This window comes from Ciconia boyciana, chromosome 8 (assembly GCF_034638445.1).
Source record: "Ciconia boyciana chromosome 8, ASM3463844v1, whole genome shotgun sequence".
Lineage (NCBI taxonomy): Eukaryota > Metazoa > Chordata > Aves > Ciconiiformes > Ciconiidae > Ciconia > Ciconia boyciana.
Genome location: NC_132941.1, coordinates 60,385,507 through 60,411,126, shown reverse-complemented (window position 1 = coordinate 60,411,126; position 25,620 = coordinate 60,385,507). Strand labels below are relative to the sequence as shown.

The 25,620-nt window shown below is 43.4% G+C and overlaps 1 protein-coding gene across 2 annotated transcripts in view; it reads right to left on the bottom strand.

Moving 5' to 3' along the window:
• GRK5 (G protein-coupled receptor kinase 5) overlaps nucleotides 1-25,331 on the bottom strand; it is a 173,697-nt gene extending 148,366 nt beyond the window's left edge. For both annotated transcript variants that reach the window (XM_072870695.1, XM_072870696.1), the window contains exon 1: nucleotides 25,184-25,331. In XM_072870695.1, coding sequence (XP_072726796.1) covers nucleotides 25,184-25,235 — 52 coding nt within the window. In that variant the 5' untranslated portion in view covers nucleotides 25,236-25,331. The remainder of the gene's footprint in view (nucleotides 1-25,183) is intronic.
• Between the last annotated feature and the right edge of the window lie 289 nt (nucleotides 25,332-25,620).

Genomic DNA, 25,620 nt, shown 5'->3' with positions numbered 1-25,620 from the left:
GGGGTTTTGTACAGGAATCAAGCGTTACAAAAGGCACAAAGCAAAGAAGAAGGTTACGTACATGTCAGACTGTACCGTGAGGCAAATGAGAGGCGATGGCACTGGGAGAAGAGCTCGTGGACCTTGAGATAAAGAAATAAGAACCGGAGTTTACCGCAGTAAGGCCAGCTGAGAGCCCTACAAAAGGCTGCAGCAAAGGAAGGGGAATCACAGCTGGGAAAAAACTACTGGTGTCTCCCCCAGGAATTTCAAGTGGTTTCAGCCATTAGTGCAAGGGGACTCATTCTCTGCAACTATCCTTTACATGGGTGACTGCATATTTCTGTGTGTGTACGTATGTACGTATAACGCACATGTGTCATACAGAGACAGTATGGAAATACAGTTATTCAGGGACTAGCCATTTTGATTCCTTTCTGTAACTTCACTTCCTCTGACTACTTTTAAAGAGATCTGCAGTCTCTTTGCCAATACCCAGTGGCGAAACTGGAAGAAAATAACTACATGCAAAAGTATCCACTTTGTCAAGTGGAGGCTTCCTCTCTCTGTGTGCGTGCGAGTACATAATTCCCCTCCCATTGTGTCCTGGGGACATCGACTGTCCCCCAGAACAGCCCAGAACTGGCCAGGCTCTGATTAGGCTCCAGCCACCTTATCAGCTTGCCAAGCATGCACAATTAAGATCTCAACACCAGCCTACGTCCTCATCTTATCCCCGATCCAATATTTCCCTGATGCTTTTTTCGTATGTGACAGCGTGCTGCACTTTAGGTCCAAAGTTTTGGTGGGGACACGAGCCCGCTGAAGACAGAAAACAAAGTGAGAGCTCCCTGCAGCTTGGCTCCCGGCCCAGCAAGATAAGGCTCCCCGAACCGCGCGGGGACTGACGCACCCACGATTGCCCTTACGGTGCTACTATCTGCTGCGGCCAGCGAGGCTTTCCTTGCTGCTGCTGGGCTGCACACCGTGGCCGCTCATGACTTCACGATAAATATGTGGCAACAGCTGTTTCCACATACACAAAAGAACCAAGGGCTACGATAAGAGACTGAAATTCTCCATGCCAAAAGGGAGATGCAGACAGAAAAGCTTGAAGGGGCACCACTTCAAGATGGCCAAACACCCACAGTTAAACGACTCTTTCCAGCAGGTAGGAGGAAGGGATAGAAAAGTGGCCTTTCCCATTAAGAATTACATATTTGTTTTGTTTCCCCACAAGTTATTTTTTCTGGCATCGTGACATCTAAAACATTTTGAACTTTCTAAGGAAACTATTATTAAAGCACTGCACATTACTGTGAGGGTGCGTTTGAAAAACAGAACAATTAGGCATTTCAAAGTTTATCTAACTTAGTCACCGGTACCTTTCAGATTTGTCACCAATAAATGCAAACCGTTTGGGGACCAGTTTAATGACTCCTGTATATGATAGCCCTGCCTATCGGAAGAAGAGACCTCTTGAAAATTTGTCATTGTCTCTAAGCTACCCTCCACCTCCCTGCTGCAGTCTGCTAGTGCACGTCCTGGAGAAGGAAGGCTTTCGAGACAAGGGCGTTTTGTTTAAGCCTCAAGAGCCCAAACCTTTCGAGACTCACTGAGAGCAGCTCTGTGGAGCTGGGGGTCCAGCAGCCCCAGGTACGCACACAGAGCCACAATGCTGGCAAAGTGACAGCAGAAACCGAGTCTCACAGGGAATGAGATGATGTTATGGTCTTTACTTTCATTATAATTCACCATTTCAGCTCAACGTCTACCAAGTTCCCCAGAAAAATTTTGCAGAGCCACTGCCAATGTTTAAGGCTCTCCAAAAATTCAGAAGAGGAAATTCCATGCAGCGTGCAGAAAGTCTGAAGGAGGGGTTTCTGCTAGATAACGGGAAAGATGCGGCTGAGCTTGGGCTAGCACTTCCCTAACCATTTGCCTGAACTTCTCAAAGGTGTTCAAATAGGAGGTTTCCTATTGATGCCAAGGGACTGCCTGGACAGAAACGTAATTGTCAAAAAAGCACAGAAGAATTAGAAAAGAAACATGTTTCTCTAAATGAGAAAACTATTTTCTTCTGAGTTGCTCTACGAGAACAGCAATGGGGAATTCATTAGCTTGTTCCTACTGGGAGGGCATTGAAGGGTAGGATTCTGCCACATTTCATGCAGTCTGTGTAAGCCAATCCATCCTGTCTTCTCTGAAGCCAAATTGCCTTTCCCCCTTTTAAAATAAAACGCAGAAAGTCTATTTAAATCTTATTCAAGGTCTTGAAGAGCACAGGGCACCACAGTGAAGAACCTGCTATGGCTGGAACGTGAGGCATCTCTGACCAGAACCGCTATGGAGGCATAGAGATAAATGCCACCACTTCATTGCGTTGCTTGTTAGTTTCTCAAAACAATAAACTTGCGAGTAACCGTAGGTGAAGAAAGGACAGAGGACGTGATGGCATTTTTCACAGAGAAGCAGGAGAGAACAGAATAGACGTGACTGCCAACGGCCGAGACCTGGTGTACAGACAGGTCTGCAAGTGGGTGGCTATTTTAGCTTGAGAAAGAGAGAGGCGCGGGTGCCGCGGAGGAGCGATAGCACAGTGCCGAAAGGCACTGCTCGGAGCCTGCCAAGCTGCTTGTGCAACGCTTCTTAGGAACCGAGGCGAGAAGCTAAAATCGGGGGGAGATAACAGCAAAAGAAGCTGGGACCTAGCTTTGATCTTAGAGGTGGAAAGTCATGATTCATGGACGGAGGCTCCATGGCTGCCGGGAGGAAGAGGAGCGTTGATGCCAGAAAAAGGGGTGGTTGCTGGAAGCAGAGCACACTGGAGATGCGGCCTGAAATCCACAGGAGGAGAAGGAGGTTTGGCAGGTGGAGGGGCTGCAGCTGCCTGGTCAAGCATCTCTGCAAAGAAAGGTTTCTCCTGGAGTTTTTGGGTGGAAAAAAGTAATTTCGCTCCCAGGGTACAGGGCTTTCAGAAAGAAGATAAAATTCACTTCCTATTTGGCAGCCAGCTGACTGACAGCACTTTTTCAGCCCGGCAGCCCGTATCCCAGGCCGGGCTGTGCGGCTCCTCAGGAGGCAGCAGAGCTCAGCTGGCTCCACGGCAGCCCTGGCGAAGGGCTGGTCGGAGGCTCCCATCGCGGCGAGGGTAACGCACGTCTTCAGCCAGCCCGGCGGTGGTCTGTCCCCCACAAGGAGCCAGCGTTATCAGCGCGGGCTCTTTTAATCGCCGTTCGCAGGCAAAAGAATGAAGTACCTCCTGGAACGACCCGGAGGCAATCGATTTACCTCAGAACGATGATTTCAGGATATCCCTAGCATCAGGCAAGTACCAGATCGGATGCCTCTGGCTGAGGTTTGAGAAGGCTCAGGTCAGGCTTTTAACAACCCTGGCCACCCAGAAACAGGAACTTCTGCGCAAGCTTAGATTTTTGCAGCAAATAATAACGTGGCTACAGAAATCCACAAACAGGATCCCATCTCCCGACAGGTTTAAACGAACACATAAAACAAAAAACCCCCAAGGAAAGCCCATGGAGACATCACACCATGTATGGAACCACAAACTTGTGGGCTCTAAAGCCCAAAATCCAAACTGGGAACCCAAATAACTAGGATTTCCAAAGAATCCTATTGCTTTCATTCCCATTCAATGCTAAAAGTCTTTTCCACACAGGAAAAGGATCTATTTATGTTTCATTAGTGCCAGTTTTGTGTATACCAATAGACTGTGTGTATATAGGAGAGAGGGGAGTATGCTATGCAGCTGTGAGCTTTCTTGGCTAATTACTTGTTTTCTCTTTCTGAGCAAAATAAATACAACAACAAAATTCAACAGGGCATAACAGCACATCTATTAAGGCTGTACATTTTCCATCAGACTCCACTGTTATTTGTCTTAGCCACGCTTAGGCTAAGAAACCCTGTCTGTGGTATCGTTCATAAACAGGAGGTGCAATGACCTGCACAAATACATATACTAAACCAAATAAAATAATACCCTGACTTGACACGGAGCAATGTACGGTAAGGATGCCAGAATGCCAGCTAAACAGACGTTAAAGTAGTTAGGAAAGAATTCTCTTTTCAGCATCAGCAGCATCAAAACATTTTGTCCTAAATATGGAAGCCTGTTACATCCCCTCAACTTCAAAGATTTTATAGAAAACCATAGCCTGAGCTGTGTTACTTGCTTTTTAAAAAAAACCTCACAGGTTATTTCAGCCTCAGTTTTGGAAATTACAAATGTTCCATGTTCTGAGAATGCTTTTGGAGTTCAAAACACCTAAAACGCATTAAAACTGTGCTTTTAAAACAAAACAATTGCAGCACTTAATACCCTCAAGCTTAACAACACTCTGGGCAGCAGCTGAATTATAAAGCTTTACAAGATGAAACAAAATAAAGTTTTCATAAATTATTTGCAAACACTAACTTCTAGATCACAGACTGCAGCATGGTGTACTTGCGCTAAGAAGTAACAGATATTTCAGGTCCCAGGCTGCCAACTGGCAAAACCTACTGGTGTTCATATACTTTGGAAACAGGTCCCAGACTAGTCCTTAATGCAGACTGACTTGTGGATGATTGCCTCATGGAACAACAATTTAAGATGAATTCTTGAAACTCTTACAGATTTTACTTGCAAGTCACCTTTCAGAGGTTGACTCTGAAGTCACAAAGTTCTACTTTGAAGCTAGATGAACCATTCATAGGTATACGTTTCCTCATGCATAAGGGTTTGGGGAACAAATTCATATTTATAGATGAAAATCAAATATTTTTAATAACCTGCCTGTACACAAGTTATTTTCCTTTGCAGTAAAGAACATTGTCCCAAAATGTTTAAACTAAGTTATAAATCAGAAAACAGAAAAGGAAATCTTTTCCATATGTTTAATTTTACACCATAATTATTTATTAACCAAGTCTACAGATACATGTTGCTACCCTTATGGGAGTTCAAACAATATTCTTACTATTTAAAATAAGTTCTTCAATTTGCCGCTAACTGGAGACATTTATTAGTTCCATATTTCACTAGCAGTAATTATTGCTGGGAGCCATACATTCACGATTTATACAGATCACAGGGAGACACCTGTGTGGATTTAAAGCTTAGCTAGCCCTAACATTACTAAACTGTCTGAAAACGTTCAATCCATTTAAAAGCACAGGTTGCAAATAAAACTAACTATCACCACTTTTTTTTTCAATACATGCTAGTATTTGATACAGCCTCACGGAAGCCAACATGGTGACGAACTGTAACTAGTAATAAGTCGTAGCTGTAAAGAGAGGAATCTCAGCCATTGCTCTGAGCACAGGCACGATCCACCAAATACTGTGACACTATTAAACCTCCCAGACCAGGAGCAAGTGGAGTCTTGAGTTTTCTCATTTGGAAACAAAGGTCCCAAAACTTTCTCTCTGCCTTCTTTCTACTCCGTCCCCCTGACCTGGCCAGTCTGACCTCCCTGGGGGGCTGTGACCTGTCCCTAAAGGGGCTCTACTGCACAACAGAAGCTACAGCACATTAAATACTGGGACACTGTGTTATTTTCCTCAAACCCCAGGGGATGGGACATCCTACCCAGCACTGAACCTTCCTTCACCTACTCCTCTCCTGGATGCCACAAAGGCCATCGCTGATCCCACAGGCCCATCAGCCATGCTTTGCTCCAGAACTTTTCTAGGGAGCAGAAGAGAAGCCGCAGCTCTCTGCAGTAAACAGGGGCACTGTCCAGGCTCACAGGTTGGGACATAACATGGGGAGAGAGAGGAGGGAGGAAGCTCAGTGCAACTGCCTTGTCCCATACATCCTCCTGCAAGAGAAGGCAAAAGCCTAGCATCATGGATCAGAGACAGCCTGGCCACATTTGACACGTTCAGTTGGAGAGGTACCACACTGAGACTATATTGCCCATCACTAGGTTTTAAATGTCCCATAAGTGCGTGACCAGCAGTAGGGTTATTGCTCTGTGGAGCCTGGAAAACACCATAATGCCTGATGGAAGTGAAGAACTCATTATAACGGCTTGAGCCAGCTATGGTAGAGGCAATGTTGTTTGTCCAAAACCTTTCCCCAGGACTTGCAAAGTCCTGGCTTTTTCCAGTGCCCCCCAAAACCCCTTGTGAGAGAAGAGGCTGTTAATGAAGCCAACCTCTTCTTCGCTTCCTCCTGTACCTTCTGAGTCTGATGCGAGGGGTCACCACTGCATTCAGTGCAAGCATTTTGAGCCACCGGTCATGTGCTGTGACCAGGAGAAACATCAGTGCGAGTGAAAAAACCATGTCACAACTGTGATTCACTTCTGCACTAGTAATCTTTAACTTATTAATTTTGCCACCAAGTATTTTGATTGCAATTTTTAAATGCATCTGAAAAGCCAATTTATGCAGCATGAACCCAACTTAAGATGTAGAAATTTTAAACCAGCTGACAGTGAAAGCCTACATTACTATTTCAGTGTGTGACTTGTGTTGCTGGAATGCATGCACATCATCAAATTATTAAGTTTAGCTTTGAAACCATTTGTTTTAAACAAGGTACACATTGACTTTTTCTTCTTTTTTTTTTTTTGGCTGAAGTGGTGCTATTTCAGGTGGCCTTCCCACTTGCAACAGTGTCTCAACACAGTACTCATTTCTGCTACTCTTTATAAAAAGTTGAGATAACATTTTACCTGTATGTTTCCTACAGAGCCAAAATATTTAATCTTAGTTCGGTGGGAGAAGAAGATTTATTACTTGGAGCATAATATCACTGATGAATGATATACTTGGATAAACTTTTAGGTATGCATAAGGGGGGGGGCGAAGGTCCTGAAAAGCTGTGGGTTCCCACAAAACAGTTACTTCTTCAATGCTTTCCAGAGAAGTTCTTTTGTTTTTTCTTGTAAATGACTTTGTTTTTCATCAACAAGCATTTGAATCCCACTGCTTTCGTATGGGGTGGCCAGCATGTTCCATCTCAATTTAGCTGTGAGTTCAATAGGTAGCTACAGTAGCAGAAGCTCTTGTTTTCACTGTATTTTATCATATTTACATTTTGGAAAATCTCAGATCTTAATCTGCTTGGTTAAATTGTCTGTAGGAAACAAGCAGCTCTCTACAACCAACATACACTTTTTTCCTACAGCATCATGTCATGGCAACTACGGTAAAACGCTTTTCACAGTTGCAGAAATATTTGCAAGAATTCGAACAAGCAGGAGTTTGCTGCATGAGAGGACAACTTTCTCTGCAGGTTACAGTCAAGAGTTGAGGTGAAAGAACATGAGTTCACTTCATGGGCTGCAAACGCCTGCTACAACAGGGAGCTGAGGTCACCGAGTGTGACGCTTAACGGGCCTCAAGGGACCTGCTTTCTGCTGCTGCCGCTTGCCTCTGCCGGTGCGACCACATGCAAGGTGCTTCTCCTTACCCTAGCACTCTGCCTACCTGGGTCCACAGATTTATGTTGCTCAGAGAAGAGACTGCATCTTCTCTCCCTGTGCTTGCCACTACCGAGTAGCACTAAAGGATTCTGCATCTGCCGTACTACTATCATCAGGAGTAAACAATGAATATTTTTAAAGTTCATAAGGAGGACAGGAAACACTAATGGCTACTTCTGTGAAATTACTGAGCTGTCGACATAGCTGCTAGCGGCTAACTTTGCAAGAGAAGGTTAAGTGCCTACGTAAGGATTTTCATACCTACATGCTTTTAATAGCAATAGTTGATACTATCAGCTTCGAAGTGCGTACACATTCCCTTTCACATGTAAGCACAGAGCAGCCCAAAACTTAGAAGGCAAAAGAGGATTTTCAGGAGCTTTCAGAAAATTTTCAAGAATTTAAGCCATTCCTATTAAAAAAAAAGTACAAATTTTGGTGATCAAATAAGGATACTTAAGAAAATGTGAGGCATACTTGGTATTCAAGATCTCAGAAAGAACATGATATACTACAACAAAGAAAGCAGTCATCTCAAAAACTGTATCATGAAAAAGCAGAAATAATTCACCTGGATTAGTGACATTACCTAATTTTGAGCAGAAAGAAAGATCTGGACTTAATCCTGAGGTTCTCAATCAGCCAAAGTCTACAGTGACTTCAAGGGGAAATTTGCCTGGGTGTCAGCTATAGAACTGTTCCTTGATCTGCTTGGACATTAGTGTGTCACTAATGATGATTGCTCCATAAGATAATTAATGATGACATGCATTTTTTACTTCCTTACGTGGCACAGCTAATAGAAGAACCAGGCTGAAAAATTAGTCATAACAATTAAGCAGGGGATGATTCCTGAATAATTAGGGTGAGTTACTGTAGAATACACTGATCCATGTATTACAAATTACTACAAAACAAATAAAATATGCTGATTTATACTCAGAAAATAAAAAACACATGCAGCTCTACAGCAGAAGGGAACTTAATTGCATATTCTATGTTTTTCATGCAACAGAAACACCTGCATTAATACCCCCTTTATTAGATCCTTGAGTTCAGCTGCTTTACAGAATATAGGTCTGGTGCAGAAGAGATTTTGACCGTGAAAGATTAAAGAGTTGACTGAGATGCGCAAAGCTAACTGGTAGCAGAGACCATTCTCCTGTTCTCTAGCCTTGTCTATCATGACTTACAAGATGAAAACAATAAAGCCTTATATGCCAGTGCTGGGATACACAACTCAAAGCGGTGCTTGGCGGCCTGCATCCACTCCGGTTTCAGTCTCCTGAGTCCTTTCCTCTTTCCAGGTGCAGGATTTACTCATGGTTAGAAAATTGCTCACCTTCTTACTGACCCCAGCCCCCTCTTAAACAGCTGCAGGTCCCTGCTATGCCTCCCAGCCCTGGAATTTTCTTGTTCTCCGGAGGCTGCACGAAGGGGCCGTACCACTGAGCCCTCTTGCCTCGCCCCTTCCCAGGCTGGCAGTGCCTCGGCTGCCAGGGAAGGGTGCCGAGCCCATGCCAGAGGATACACGGCCCTGCACGATAGTGGTGATGCCGCAAAGAGAAAGCGGTTTCCACCATTCACCCTGCCCAAAGCCCAGTTACAGCAGCCTCTCGGGGAGCTTTACTCAAAATTATAGCGGGCTGCAAACATTCAAAGAACTCAAGGCACTGGACAATCCCCATGCAGCTCAGTTTGCCTTGCAAGCAAAGCCAGGACGAAGAAACAGGAGTTAGATCCACCGAGGACTGGATTACAACTTTAATATTCAGTCAGAGGAAGGGGCAGGGGAGGACAGCCCTGAGTCACAGCCTGGTCTTCGCTAACCCCCACAGCAGTGCGAGGGGTTCACCTGAAACCGTATTTTTTTCTGCCTTGTGGAGGCAGGGTAGTAATTTATCTGTATTTGGCTTGCTTCTCTGTAAGGGACTGCAGAGGTGATGAGTCCATAGCACTTGAGAACACCTTATAGTCCCTATATGGCTGCACAGCAATGTGATTAATGTTTCAATTCTGATTAAATAGTTACCAGAGGAAAGACCGTTTCCAAACAGAGCACAACTAGGCAAAGGAATAAGCCTCTGCAATACTAGAAGATACACAATATTATTATGTCTTCATGAAAAAGATGTAGAATAACACCATGGGCAGACGTAGATAGCTACAGACAGGAACATTTATAAACGATAGCATGTTCACAATTATGGGTCATGTCCCATCACTTCTCACTATGTTGTGATGGTTGGTGTGTGGAATACCCCTGGCCAGAAAGGGAGCTGCTTATCAAATAACACTGGATTCTTGTCTTGAGTCTAAAAATAGAGGTTCAGGACCCTGCAAGAATGGTAAAAGCAGTAAATCGAAAAGTTGAGGAGAAAATTCAAAAAACCTACAGACTTCACACAGTTCTATGGCTCTGGTTGTATCTGCCCCCTTCCCAAAGGAATACAAAAAGGTGTATTTAGTGTTTTAAAGAACATCAGGTATACAAGGCAAATAAGGCAGGGCTTCACAGAGAGCCCGGAGGCTGAGAGTGGCCAAGGCTCACATCTGTGCCAGTGCACACCAGACGCAGCCCAGGATGGAAGACTTGCAACGATCTTCATGTTGTTCACAACTTCTAGCTTTCCATGAACTTCTTTCAGGCGAGCCTCTATGCCCAGTCTGCCATGCCACCTGCTCGCTCAGCCTGGAAAGGTCGCTGATGCAGACAGACCACAGTGAACTATTCGTGATCTCTGTGCTCACCCCGTTGATACAAAGTGATTACTAATATTCCTGTATAAGCAGTAAGCTGGGCCTTTGGCTTATTTGTCAAAAGTGAAAGGAACTGGCACCCAAATATATTTTCTAGTGCTTTTAGCTTAAGAAGAAAGACACTCCTGGCCAGTGGGTCCAACAGAAAATGAGTGATTTCGCTGTGTTCCGTTAAATAAAATTTAATACCATTGAGCTTGAATTGAGCCTTTGGCTCCTGCCCAAATTTTGAGGCTTCCTTCTTTTGAAGGAAAACAAATATACGCTTCATGCAGAAGATCAAGACAGTGGAATAAGACAGGAACTGTTGGGAAGATCACCATAAAGCTGCGTCGAGCCAAAGAAAGCTTCTCTCTGATACTGAAAAGAATTAATAAAAATTACAAGACCTGAGGTTATGAAAGAGAAGAGGAAAGTCATTCCCCTTCCTTCAAGTCAAGAGTGAAGAACAGCATCAGACTAAGCCTTAAGCGTAATCAACACTGGGGGAAAAAAAAGGGAAAAAAAAAAAATCACAAGATCTTTTTAGTGACTCACACCAAGGAGTACTTTCTAGACTGCAAAACCCTGAGGTAAGTAGGTAGAAAAGGAGGGGCATGTCAGCTGTGTCTCCTTTTGTAATTGTTATTACTAACTGACTGCAGCAAATGTATCAAGCAGGGTTTGTGGTGTAGAGGATGGCTTAAAATGGAAGCGATTAATATTTTATACAGTAAAAGTATCATAAAGATATTTCAAAGGATGGACAAAACATGCAAACAAAAACACAACTGTGGCCACTTTTAAAATCTACTTAAAAATCTGTTTAAGAGCTGAATTTGGACCTACTGAATAGTGTCATGGAATGCAGTGGCATTATGCTCAGACTAAGACAAAGAGTATAAGATTCTAGTCCTAAAATTAATAGCTGTATTTACAAGCTCTTTAAGATGCTGCCTATTTTTACTCAGTGAATCATTGCCCTTCTTTACAAAGTATATTTCATTAATCTTAGCAATGCACACAAATCTCAGCAGAGTTGCTCTGCTTACATACCAAAACTGAAGTTCTAAGTCTAAACTATTTGTCACAGTATTCAACTTCATTAAAAATCTGTATTTATTGGAGGATGCCATTTCCTCACATTCTCTTAAATCAAAACAACTGACTCCTGTCAAGCTGTTCCTCTCCCTCTACCCCCTCCCCAGAGGAAAACAGTAAGATTTATAAAAAGCAAAATTCACTCCTGTGCAAAATGAGGCAATCCTAAAAATTAGCTTTATCCTCCAACTGAACTTCATCTACTAAGTTCAAATGAAACTTTATCTGCAGTGAGATATTAGAGAAGTTAATACATCACTTGTTGTGTCTTTTAACACACACATTCATTGTGATTTGCAATCAACCCAGATTAAAAGATCCAACGGTAACAGTGCAGATCTATGTTAGTGAAGAGAAGTGTCTGCAAATCTCATCACGTTTTTAATGAAACAAGCAAACCCTCCTTAAAAAACAGTCTTCCCACAATTATCTCCTGGAATTAGGTGTCAGGCCCTCTAACTACTTATACAAAATGCGACTTTCTTTACACAAGCAGGCAAGAGCCTGCGATGTGAAGCATTTACTTTCACTGATGAGCAATTGCTCAAATTGCCTCTGTCAACAAATTGTTCACCTTATGGGACTATTCATGACTGAAATTTCCTTACCTGCTTTAGTCTTTATAAGATGGCATCTTCAGCTTGCACCTGCACTAGCAGATTCACACGGGCAGCATTGCAGCCTTCCACGCTCCCTCTTTTGAAACGCGACGCTGCATCCTAACATCCCAGCGATAACCTCGAGCACGGAGATTAACAAAGGGCAGAGATCAAAGCTTCGCTGCCTGCCCTCCTCGGTATCTGGCCCTAGAAACATGCCAGACCTCGCACATGTGGCTCTTCCCAGCACAGAGTATATATTTTAACAGAGCTTAATACCCAGTATTTAATTCCTAATTTTAATTCCTTCTCAACTCATTGTATCTAAAAACCAAGATATTAAAAAAAAAAAAATCACTAAGTATTCTTGAAAATTTAAGCCAGAGACTCCAAACAAAAGCATGCTCTGTCCTCACCTTGTAAAATATTTCTGGGCTTCTAAACAAACTTCATGCCTTCACACAGCTGGTAAATGTTTGCTTAAAAAAAATATATTCACACAATCCCTTTGCAAAGGATTTGTAACATATAGACTTGAGCTTCATTTTGGAAGGGTCACTTACATAGCACATCCATAAGTTTTAAAAAGCTGCCTTCTATTTATTCTAAACTTTCCAATTACCAGTTTGTTTACACCAACCACCACAAGGAGGTCTTCGAGAGGTCACTCCAGAAATAATGTATTTCTCTATCTGCTTTCCCAACTACGCTCACAGAGCCAGAGTTTACTTCCTTCACTTGACTCCATGAGTAATCCCAGTGTCATGGTATTATTCAACCTGTAAGCTGCTAATAAGCAAGAATAAACTATTAGCAACTGGAAATCCTAGCAAGGTTAAACATGAAAGTGTTGTGCAGTCATATTGCGCCATTATTTCTAGGCAATCTGTTTGCAGTACAGACTGCCACAAAAGGGTTGCAAGCAGAGAATGGCTCATACCTGTGCTACACACATCGGCGGTCACTCGAGGCGTCTAATATTTATGATAGAAAAAAAGAGATGTGTTCCCCATGAGAGCTGGAGGCAAACAGCATCCCAAAAAAGGAAGAGAAAACAATATGCTGAATCCATCAAAGCTTGTTACTTCATAGACTTTTCACAGTCAAATAAACATTTTGCAGCTGGAGGTCTGCATGAACCAGAACAACAAACATCTCAAGACCGGCTAGAGATTTCAGATTAGGCTGTCTGATGAAAGAGGTTGATCTGTGCATGTATTCATATGCAGAGGCAAGCTTTTAGTGTACAGGTCCTGAAGAATAATTACCTGAAACCACCTTTTTTCTTCCCCCCCACCCAAGTTTGGCAGGGTTTGGGGCCAGGATGGGAGATTTGAGTTGGGCTTATTTTTTTTAAGCACATTGTGGCCAGTGGCCTACTGGCATGTATCACGCTCCTCCATGGCATTAGAAGTGATCGCTAACCTTACAACAGCTTCAGACAGTCAGAGATTTGACGGGTAGATTCAAACAGCACCCATCTTAACAGTGCTCACCAGGGACCTCGGCTTTCAGCCCTTGGTGCAACCCTGATTTTTTTTGCCAATCACCAGATGTCACAGGGATGGCTCCTTCGAATACTGCCATCAGCTGGCAAATTCCAACATTTCTCATTCACAGATTTTCACTTTTCTTCTGCACCTCTGGAACAAGTTGTCTGTAGTCAAAGCTGCTTGGGCAGGTGGCTTTTGAATGGTGGTTTTTTGGCAGTGGCCTTCACCAACAATTCTTAAGAAACTAAACTGTTTCTGGAGAGGAGACCCTGTTGTGAGTCAGCAGCACTTGACAAGACAGGAAATCAGGGATAAGAATTTGACAGTGGAGCAAGGCTGCTCGTGGGGTGCCACAGATCTGTGATAGGACTTGGACTATTCAGTGCATTCATAAACGGTCTGGAAAAGAGATAAATAGCAAGATGACATTTGCTGCCAAGATGAATTTCTTCAGGATACTTGTAACAAACAGCCTGCGAGGAGTTGCAGGAGTATGTTGCAGTATTGAATCACTTAGAGATAGCAAAAAAAAAAAAAAAAAAGATCAAATTCTGTGTCAGCACAGTATTGCATGTGAAGGAAAACAACTCCTGCTATATACACCAAATGATGGGCTCTAAATTAAACACTGCAGCTCAGGAGACAAATTTCTGAGGTCACTGTCAGTAGGCCCAGTAATGAATACTTATGACACTGGGAAAAAAAAGCAAACAAACATCAAGTTAAGACTGTGACAAGAACAAAGGATGAAGCGGTCGGCATCACTGTGCCATTGCCCACGGTGCGCACACACGCTGTGTAGTTTTGGTCACCCATTTCAAAAAAGATACAGAATTAGAAGATGCAAAGGGACAGAGATGATAGACTTGGACCTTTCCGCCTGGAGAAAGACTACTAAGGGGATGTGATAAAGGGTTATAAAATCATGAATGACCTAATAGAAACTAGGCCAGAAGCAATGAAATTAACATGTTAAAAAAAAAACCAAAACCAAACCACAACAGAATTATTTGATTGATTTGCAGATAATTCCCTTTCTTTCCCCTCCAAGACACTTCCACATCTTCACAATGACTGCTTTCTGAGGTTGCCAAAACACAAGTCATACATCAACTGAGAGTCCCTCACGAAGTACACACGTGGGGAAGTTTGCATGCTTTTGTTACACGATGGAATTCATTGCCACAGGAAGCTGCTCAGGCCAAAATTATAGATGTGGTCAAAAAATTGATTAAATAAATTCATAAAGGATAGATCCCTCTATTAAGTACCATAAGGCAAAGCCACCTTCTGCTCAGGAAGTCCCTAGTGTGGGAGGCTGAAAAGATCGGCTTGGGGAAGGATCATTCTATCCATGCCTTTCCATAGGCACCTGCTGCTATTTCGTGTCAGTCAATGACATGTGGCAAGGACAGCTTTACTCCAAATGCTTTCCTGTTCTATTACCAGCTCTCCAAACCAGAGAACTAAAGGGTTTTTTTTTTGATTCCTGAACCATTCCTATGTCTCTCATTGAGCAAATAGTGAAAGGAGATACACACTAAATGCACAAGACTTCCAGGAAAGGTGTACTGTAACCTTGAGAGAAGCTTACATCATACGTAAGTCATCTGGATAATTCTTCCTAAAACTCGGCTGCTGGTGAAACAAACAAAGCACAAACTTTCCCAGATGTGTGCTTCATGGGGAATTCTCAGTCAACGTATGATTTATAACTTGGCATCCTCAGAAAACACAAAATCATGATTCAGAGATGAAAAGTAGATGTGGAATTGCTATGGAGGGAGAAATAAAGGCCTTATTCATAGATTAGTCCCAACTCCTGTATTTGTAAGCTTTTTCACTGCTTCCAAATGTTGCACTGGACAACTCTTCTTCCTTTAATAGTAAGAAGATTAAGGCTGAGTGTTCAGATTGTGTTAGTTTTCCATAACTGTTAGCCAAGTAAAATTTCCTCTGCAAAACTTGCAGGGCAAGCAATTACATTTTTGCACCATGCTTCTCAACAAAAGAGGAAAGGCAGGTTGTCCCATTGGATTTCTGCTGGAGAAAGGTTTGCCATGCAAGTAGCAAGACCACCCCTCCAGAAAGCAACCCGATTGATTTCTAGCATGCTTATCACTAGAATTTGTCCTGCTGGACCAAAGGCAACCAACTTCATGGAGACCCAGAGAACTGAAAAAGAAATAATAAAAAAGACATCTATAGCAACCAAAACTAAAGAAGATGGGAAAAGGCATACTGGCTGAATGGAATTCCCAGTCTGACCTTCATCCCCAGTAAGAAACACCACCAAACCTACAAGGGAGCAGGAAGGAAAGCAATGGGAAGATGAAATCAGCAGAAATCCAAGACAAAATAGAATGACAAGCATTGAACAGCACCAATATGAAATATATATGTATATCTTCCACAGATATTTTGGCAACCTCGGCTAAATGACAATTTAGCCTAGCATCCATTCTTCCCAACTCATCTGCTTGTTAAAGATGTCAGTTCCCTTGCACAGTCTACGGGGGTATTTTGAGAGAAGCATCACTGAGGACTCATTGGTGTTGTTTTCACTTGGCATCACTGACATCTTCCCTTTGTTTCTGAATCTCCTCTTCCTCCAGCTGCATTTCTCTCTTTTTTTACTTTCTTTCACAAGATGAGATTCTCCATCCGTGCCTTCTGCAGATGCTGCCAAGTGAATGCAACTGTAACGTCACGGAGTTTCTCCATTCTGGCAGGCAGTCCCTTTCCTGGGACACACTAGATGGCTAGATAGAATTGAGGGAGCAAGCTCATTCAGGCAGAGTCTAAAGCTTTCATTGCAAATAAAGACTTCCTATAGAATCATGAAGTTCTCATGTAACACATGCATGGGGAAAAAAAAAAAAAAAACACAAAATGAACAGTTTTGGTCATTTTAGATAGGAGCCTTGTCACACAGACTAAACACTGACCAAAGAACGACCAAGGATAATACAAGAGAGAAAATACATAAAGCCTTAGATGCATCCAATAAACTGACATTTAATCCAATCTAATTAAATATGTTTTAAACAGTACATCAAAGACTTCTCAAATTCAAAGGTGGTGTCAGAAACAGAGGACAGGGAAAATAAACTAGAAAGATTAGAAGAGTGGGAAGAATAAAATATGGGAATTTTGGTCTAAAATAAATTTTGACTACTGCAACAGAGAGAGGAAACAAAACCACCCGAATTTATTCCCTGGGAGAATGACGTTAGGAAAAGGGGAATGGTCCAGGAGCACTGGGACCTGTAAACAGCATCCCAGAAGCCACCGTGCTGCATGCCCACACAAGGAAGAGACTGGCCCTTTGAGTAGTTAAGCAAAAGAGGTACTGTACCAAAAATAAGGCAACTTCTAGGACTTGCAGTATAACTTCAGCCTACCAGGAAAAGCCAAGCTCATAGTGAAATCATGGATTCAATGGGACCCAAAAGAACATTCAACCAGTGCAAAAATAGCTGCTACTGCTTATTAACTGCCTCTTCGGCATCCTCAGGGCAACTGGGAACTCCATAAGCAACCCCACTGATGGAAACTACCCAAATATCCTGATGTACTCCCTCCTTGGTACTGTCTCTGCCCTAGTGTCCCTCTCCATTTGACCAGCTTTTTCAGCTGATTTTGAGGTGGTCCTGAATCCACTCCTCACCCTGGCCCAAGTTTGTCCCTAGGCACACCTCCTAGGAACCCACCGCTGGGAGTGAACTTGTCCTGAGGACTGACTGCACGAAATTTGAGGTAGACCATCCAAGCTGACAAGCTGGAAGGAGGAAAGAACAGAAGCTGTTAAACTTGGCAAGATGATAACTGATGAGAAACAGAAAGTTCCTGGAGAATGAAAACTGTACAAAAGGGATTAGACGAGTAAGGAGATTAGAGTAAGGAAAATTTAACCAGAAAAATCAAGATTTCTTGAACTGCAAAAAAACTTTGAGAGAGAGTGCCATAAATTGAGTCATTTTTATACCAAAACTGTTTCAAACCTTAAAAAGTGCATGGAGGGAAAGGGACAAAATGACATATTAGGCCTTTCCCGACGGCTGCTAGTAGTTTGTTTCACTTCAGTTATATCGGTGCAGTTTTACTGACTGGAACAGCATTGCAGCAGTGAGAACTGACTGAACCCTGAGCACAAACAAGCTGCGTTTCCAACCACCGAGCAGTCCTCCCATGAAGTCCATGGGACTACTCATGCATAGTAAATGCACTTCTAGGTGCTGGAAATGATGGATACACAAATTTTTCAGCCTTCGCTGTGCCACTGAGAAGTTAGCTGTGAATAACTATTTTCATCCTAGAACAGACAGCCGCCCTTCCTTGATTAATATTATTTGCGTTATTCACTCCCAGGTCCGAATTGAGTCTCGAGTATTTGTGTGTATTTCTACTTCTTCTAGCCTGCCCTTCTCCCCTGAGTAAATGCTCATGACAGTTTCTTCAACTATATCTGAAGAGACATTATATGACCTACAAGCAGCTGAGCCAGTTCTACAGACTTTGCAGCCTCATCCATCTTCCCCTTCACCTGTGTTTTGTTCCATCCTTTCATTTTAACAGGCAACTCTATGGATTATTTTTTTTAATGAAATAAAATACCCATCATCTTTGCAATATTTTCTTTAGAATGTTTACTTTAATTTTGGTTTCCCTGCCTAATCTTTCTCAAAGCAGTATGCATTTTTAAATCCTCCAAGCAAAATAATTACAAAGATAATCCAGCTGAGTGTAATCAAACTGCAGGGTTCTTTATTTTCCTGGCCTTTTAATTTAATTTCACATCCTGTGGTCTTAAAGAAATATTAAGATTATATCATCTTGTTATTGTTTAGATTATGTGCCTGTAAAAACAAGGAGCAATCGATTTTTTTCTTACCCACTGCCACACAGAAAAATTATACAGCATATAGAATACTTTTGAAATAGAGATCCAGGGGAAGATCTCGTAAATGAGCATGAGTTAGATCCTTAGCTATCATTTTCATTGACCAAAAAAACTCAACAAAAAACGAAGGATGGAGAGGTAGTATTTCCTGTCCAGCTGTAAAGGAAGAGAAACCCATGTTTTATTTGGTTGGTTTTGACTAATATTTTATAAAGACAGTAACTACTTTGATAAAATAATTTGCTTTTAAACTTCTTCAATGCACGGATATGGATCCTGATGTGATTTTGTGGGTATTTCAGTCATGGAAATAATCCCATTGACTTTAGCACCACTACTTGCACTTAAATTAGAGCTTCAATAGCCCTCTTAGGATCGATACAAACCAGAAGTCATTCACAGAGCAACACTGGCGTAAAAATAGTATAGGAGAAGAATCAGCTACGTGCCTAAATACATGAGGCCATCCAAGCAATAAAAATACAACTTCTGTCTCTACACATGCAGAAGGACCCTGCCTACATCCTAGCAGTCAGCTTTGGGCTTTATGAGGATCAGAGCACATCTGTATTAATAAGTCTGAATACACGGCCAGGGCTTCAGACCCTTCACTGCAAGGATCGAAGTCCTCAGCATGCAGATGTTCATCTTTTGAGCTGGGGAAAGAGCGATCATTAGCAGATCTTGGCTAGCAAAGCAGTACCTGGAAAGGGAGCTCATCTTCCAAGAAGTAAGACTGAAACGATGCAGGGGTGGTTTTTGGGGGGTTGTTTGGGTTTTTTTCCCCAATAGTAACCCATTGTACTGTCCGCAGGTATAAAGGAAAAAGGAAGCAAGGTCAGCCACCAAACAGGTATAACATACCCCCAGGACCTAGAAACAGCAAAGTCAGAGCTGTTGCATTTCTCTTTAACTGCTTCTTCTTCATTGCCTTCAAAAAGGGGCAGCGCACACCCATCCACCAGCTCGCTGGTGACAGAGGCATGGACACTGGTGGTAGGGCCCATCTCAGGGCAAGACTGGGGTTGAGGCTTTCATTCTGGAGCTATCACAAAAACACATGTGTTAGTTTGGTCCAAGTGCTGCTGGCCGGGTAACACTCTCAGTGGAGCATCCCTAAAAACACCTCTTTCAGATATTTTTGTCTAAGTTATCTCAGAATATTCTTAATTAATACAAAAAGCTAGATACAGTCACAAAATTATACCTATGTCTTGTATAAATACTGAAAATTCTTTTCTGAGTGGACAATTTCAGCAACACTAAGTTAAAACCTTCTCAGAAAAGGAACATATTGATAACAAATACTGGCAGTCTCTTCCTAGATTTATGATTTTGCACTTGAGGAAAGCAATCACATGAGACTAATGGAGGAGATCTAAGTAGCTCTAGTCAAACTTCCATAGTTAACATTTGGTTCTAGAAGTTTTACTAGCCAATAGCTTCTGTGTGTTAATAACCTGAGAGACCATCACCGCTCAGTACTAAACATTTTTTTAAAGTGCCTACAAACGCAACAAGCTAGACAGCAATTAGGCTATAAAATCACAGTTCCGCAGCAACAACACACATGAAAGGGCATAGTCCTCTCTCTTCACTACAGAAGTTGGGGTGGAAGAGCCTTTGGTTTCTCCAGCATTGCTACATCCCAAGACCTGCTGCCCATGACTGCAAACTGGTGTAGTCAGCCACAAGGGAGAACTCCAGGACAAGAGAGTGCCCACCAAGGGCACAGCTACAGCAGCACCAACTTGCTGTGCATCAGCCCTGCTATAAAAAAAAACATGGAAAGGGATTTCAAGACAATTCTACACACACCCCCACACTTGCTCTAAGCCAGGTATGGCTACAGAAATAAGTCCCTTCTGTAAAAGGGGATCTTGAAGTCATTCAGACTTACATGTTCTTTTCACAAAGGCCTGAAGAATCCTGTTTTCTGAATTTCCTTGATTAGAATATAATGAAATATTCTGGACTCTTTGGGATATCTTTTTTTTTTTTTTCCAGAAAGGAATGGTTACAGGCTTGAAAAGGAATCTCATTTTTTTAATCTACTGCTTAAACGCACCCTGTCGCATCTGAAGTGATGGCCGATTCCATTCTCAGAATACTTGTCTTTTAAGCTATTGCAGTGGTGAGAGCTTCTCTTGAACTCCAAAAAGAAAACTAAACTGAGTCACTGCAAGCAAGCTTCCTCTGCTTATAGAGACCACATTTTCCTTACAAAGTACTTTGGTTTTATATCAAGAGACAGAGGACAGGACCTTAGACTCTGCATTCAAAGCACCGGTTAATGAAGTTGCTAAAGTTAAGTTGCAATAATCAGATTCTCCATGGGGTTTTGGCTGTCGCTATAGTCACCTTCTTTCCTTCAAAATATGCTTTTCATTGTTCCACTGCCCTTTTTCCAATTGCTCTGCAGCCAAGTTCTTGGAAAGCAATTCTTGTTTAGGATTTATTGCTAGTCTTTTGCCAATAAGGACACGCACAAATCTCTCCTGTGATCATCCTGCAAAAGCAAGCTAAAAATATAGCAATTTACTAACAGGCACATTTTGCATGTTATATGGCATCAGTGTGCATTCATCAAAAAATTCTGAGATACATAAAAGAAGGTCACCCCTTTTGGCTAGGCCGATCAAAGGCTCTGCTTGGGTGCCATAAATAAGTTTATTTTAGAATTCCAGTCTACCTAAAAAGGGAAAAAAAAAAAAAAAAAAAGCATTTGCATTGTGTTTTAGTGGTTGAAGGTTGGTTTTTTTTTTCCTTTTACCACGCTTACATGGTAAACTTTACACTTTAGAAGCCCCAGGCCTGAAAAAAAACAATAGTTTATCTTCTAAATTGGCTGTTTTAAAACTAATAACCCTGATGACTAATTTAGTTGTCACTAAAACTTTAAAGTGGTAGGAATTGTCTGTCTGTTTGTACAAATTTGTAAAGGATTTTGCAATTTCAGAGTCAAGTTGTATTTGGGTTTTGAAATGCGTTTCGGGTTGTCTAAGAAAGCTCAGGCACACAGAAGTGGCAGTAACATGAGGGAAGACTGATCTTATGGCTAGGAAGGAGTGGATCATTATGATTATCCAGGTAATCACCATATCCTGGTCATGCTTATCTGACCATATTGTTTGTTTTTCAGACAAACATCATAGTTTAATCATCAGCCTCTTTGAAAGACTTGTCTTTTATCAGCCTATTGCTTCTGACAGGCAGGGGTAGATTTGCAACTCTGTGGATGCATTTTAGAGCTTCTCTAGGTTAGGGCTGTTAAAGTTCCTCTGAAACACTGGGAGACTCAGTCCTTGGTCTCGCCTGGACCCCTCCACCGGCTCCTTGGTTCTGATGATGACTTCTGTCAAAAAAAACCTTAAACTGGGAAAACTAATTGGGATTCATTCACCAACCTGGATTCGCCGCTAGCAGCGTGGTGTATCTCCATTACTAATGGCTAGATGATTCCGTGGTTCAGACATGGTTGCTGAGACTCAGAAACAAGAAGGCTAATGAAAAGATCCAGATAAATGTTTCACCACCTCATAATTTGGGGTTCTTACTCAACCTGAAATGACTGCAATCGTTATTATTTGGCTTTTCTTTTTATGATTCTCATCCTTCTTGTCTTCCCTTCTCTGCTTATTCTTTTCCCCAGGCAATACGAGATGGTCCCAAATACCTATTTGGTTCCTCTAATTAAACCAGATGTATTTTCTATTCAGTCCTAAAAAGGACTAGTGATTTGTGAAATGGGATTTTGCATCCAAGAAATGAGAAATGATAATTGAGGAAGCAGCATAAATTTATTCTTAATAAATTATAAATGAACTTTCAAATGTAATAAAACTCCATTTTTTATGTGTTCAGACTGGCAGACTTCTGAGTATAAGAAGTAACTTATGGCTAATTTTGTGTCAAAAACTTCATATTCTCCAAAAAGATGACGATTTCCTGAAATTTATTCTCTGCTCAAAATTATTCAGTGAAATACATTTTTGTATGTGAACTGCATTTACTCTTTTTGTTGCTCTAATAAGATTACTCATGTATCACATGGCATCAGTTAATTCTGGGTGTGCTTCTCATTGTCATCATCAGGGTTCGAGTGCAAGTATTTGTATAACAGTTATAAAGTTGCTTCCTGGTATTTCAGCTAAAAAATTCACTTTGCGTTGGGGGTTGCTTTAGTACAACTTAGTCACAAAGGAACTTACACAAGGGACCACAGAAAAACCGCTAGCAAGGTCAAAGCAAATGAGTTGCAAAATTTAAACCAATATTTGCTAGAAAATGTTTGCGGTGGTCACTCAGCCCTACTTCTGGGTCCCTTACAAAAGCCCTCACCGCTGGACTTAACATTGCAGGTCTACCTAAACGTCCCTTCGAAACAAATCCGAAATTTCCTTTTTGCTACTGATACTGGGTTTGTGTTCCCCTTGCAATTGTGATAAAATTTCTGCTTCTACTAACGTCTGCAGAGTAGATCCCATCATTTTCCTTCTTCTGACATTAAGTACCACATTGCAGGCACTAACCACCATGTAATTGAGCTAATATAGCTTTTACTTTTGACTTAACAAGTGGAAACACACATGCATGTACTTGGCTTTGGCTACATGTTCACCCAGCTACATCTATTGATGGAGTCTGCAGGACCTAGAACAAACTTATTTTTAGATACCATAATCCTCAATATATGAATTTGCTTTTACTCTTGGTCTTCCATATGCTGTCCGTCTTCATCTGCAATGACATCCACCTACGTTACTCCTTGCAAATTTTAAAAGCACTTTACTGGCAGCAGCTTGCAATGATAACTAAAAATGTGGAAACGTACACGATACAGACATAATACTTGTGGCTCTGATGTCAGGTTCATAACTAGTCCTTTGCTCTTCATTTCAAAAAAATCTCACACCCCCTCCAAAAACAGCTTTCAAAATAAATAAGCACCAGGCCTCAAAAAAACTTTGTTGGAGTTTCATACATGGTTAAAAGAAAAGTTGGAATATAGTTTGGAGTAAATCTTGATAAGGTTCTGCCATTTGGATTATAGCTAACAGCTTCTTTAATACGACTAACACAATAAAACTATATTACTGTTACCGTCTTGCTGAGGATGGTAGAAAAAGACCATAAAACTGAGTGGTACATTTAAAACTACTCGCAAAATATTGGCCCTCTGAAAACAACACACAATAACTGTAATTAATACCAGTCCTTTAAAGTATTCCTAAAGCCTACTGAAATGTAAACCAGTACTGTATTGCTGGTAGCAACAACTGCATCCTAAACAATATTAAAAATGACAACAGAAAATAAAAATCCTCCATCAGAAGTCAGAAAGTTATAATTCACTGATCCGCTGAATGGAATAACACCTTTGCCCTTATTATTTATAGAGCTTTTTTGGGAGGATCTCAGGACTTTACTCTTTAGCTAAGCCTCACAAGTTCAACAGCCCATGGGTTATATAAACATTATTTTACAATTTGAACTATTTTCCCAGCAAAAGGATTGCTCCAGGGGAGGGCTATTTGAACGATTTATTTTACAAAACTAATATTGCCTTACTCATACTCCCATAGCTTCAGAGTGGCCAAAGCTGAAGTCGACCCAAGCAGTCCCCGGCCTCGCTAGCTGGCAGTTCCAGGCACTTCAGAGGACAGTGGAGAAAAAAAAAAGGCTGCAGGTTATACCGCACCTAAAAACGCCCAGCCTAGCAAGGATCTTCAGGGAACAGAAGTTTGAATACAGGCTTGGAAAAAGGTCTTATTTTAAGCGGTGAGCAAGTCAATAAATACATGCATAAAACCGGGTTGCAACCGGCAGAAAACGCTGGCATCTTGGCAGCGATGCTGCAACCCTGAGACGTGTTGCTTGCGCCTGGCGCTCGTCCTCCAGCCGGGGGGATGCTCCCCGGTGGACGGGGCTCGGCGGGGAGCGGGGGCAAGCCCCGAGCCCCCGGCCCCGCCGCGGGCAGCGCCCGGCTCCGCGCCCGCGGTGCGCCCGGCAGCCGCGGGAGGATATCCTCCCTGGGGCACGCACCGCCCTGCGCGGAGAGAGGAAACCACGTCCCCTCCCGAAGGGAGGAAAAAAAAAAAAAAAAAAGCCCTGCGAGCCCGATCTGCCGGCGGGCATCGGGGTTCGGCTTTGCGGGTTCTGGGGGGCGGGAGGGGAGCTGTTCCCGGGAGCCCCGCGCCGCAGCCGGCGTCCGAGCGTGGTTTTGAGCCGCGGCTGCTCCGTGCCGGCGGCACCGGCATCTCCCGGAGCATCCAGCCGCCCGTCCACGGCGGCTGCCGCGGAGGCAGCACCCCGCGCAGCCAGCCCCGCTCCCGCGGGGCATCCGCAGCCGGCGGGCTGAGCCCCCGGTCCCTCTGCCCGGCTCCACTGGGGACAAACCCACTGGCAACAATGGGCACGTTTGCAGCAACGCGGTATCACCTAATAACGCCGAATAAGGCGATGACTGTACGTTGAAGCGACACGATCCTGCCGGTCTCGCCACCCGGCGCGGAAAGCTGTTTGCAGATTTGCTAAGCCCTTTTGAATGAATGCATCTGCAGCTGACCTTTAACAATAGACGCTGAAATAGCACAATCTGTGGGACCAGATTTGAGGGGAGGGGGGCAGGAAGGGGGAAGGAAGAGATGGGTGAATATTGCAATCTCTGCAATCTCATTCACTTCCTTTCCCAAACCCCCGCACACGGGGGGGAAAGCGATATTTTTCTTTTAACGGGGGTTCGAACGAGCCGTTCCCAACACCGGCTCGGCCACATGGCACCCCGAAAGCCGCCGCCGGCGGGACCGGCGCGCAGCCCCGCCAGTGCCCGCCCGCACCCCGCGGGCAGCGCTCCGCGGAGCGGCGACTGCGACAAGGATGCTCCGGCCCCCCCTCCCCTCCCCTCCTCTCCCGCCGCTCTCTCACCTTCCCTGGCTTTCAGCAAGACGGTGTTGGCAACGATGTTTTCCAGCTCCATTGACGAGCTCGGGCAGCGTAGGCAGGCAGCGGCACTGCAGCAGGACGTCACTCCCGAGGTGCGGAGTCTCCGGGCGCCCACCCGCCTCCTGCCCCTAGCGCGTTATCCCCCCGTGCATGATCCCCGCCTTCCTCCCCTCTCCTCTCCTCCGCGCTCCCCCGGCGGAGGCGGCGCTCCCCGCGCTAGCTGCTCCCGCGGCGCCTCGCCCCGCTACTCCATCCTCCGCCCCGCGGGCTCCCCGCCGGTTTGAGGGCTCGGGCGCTCCTGCCTCCCTCCCCCGGGGGTGTGGCACCGCGGAGCGGCCCCGCAGCCCCGCGCAGGCGCCATCCCCGCCGCCGGCTCCGCGGGGCCGGGCACGCCGGGACGTGTAGTCCTGGGGCGGCCC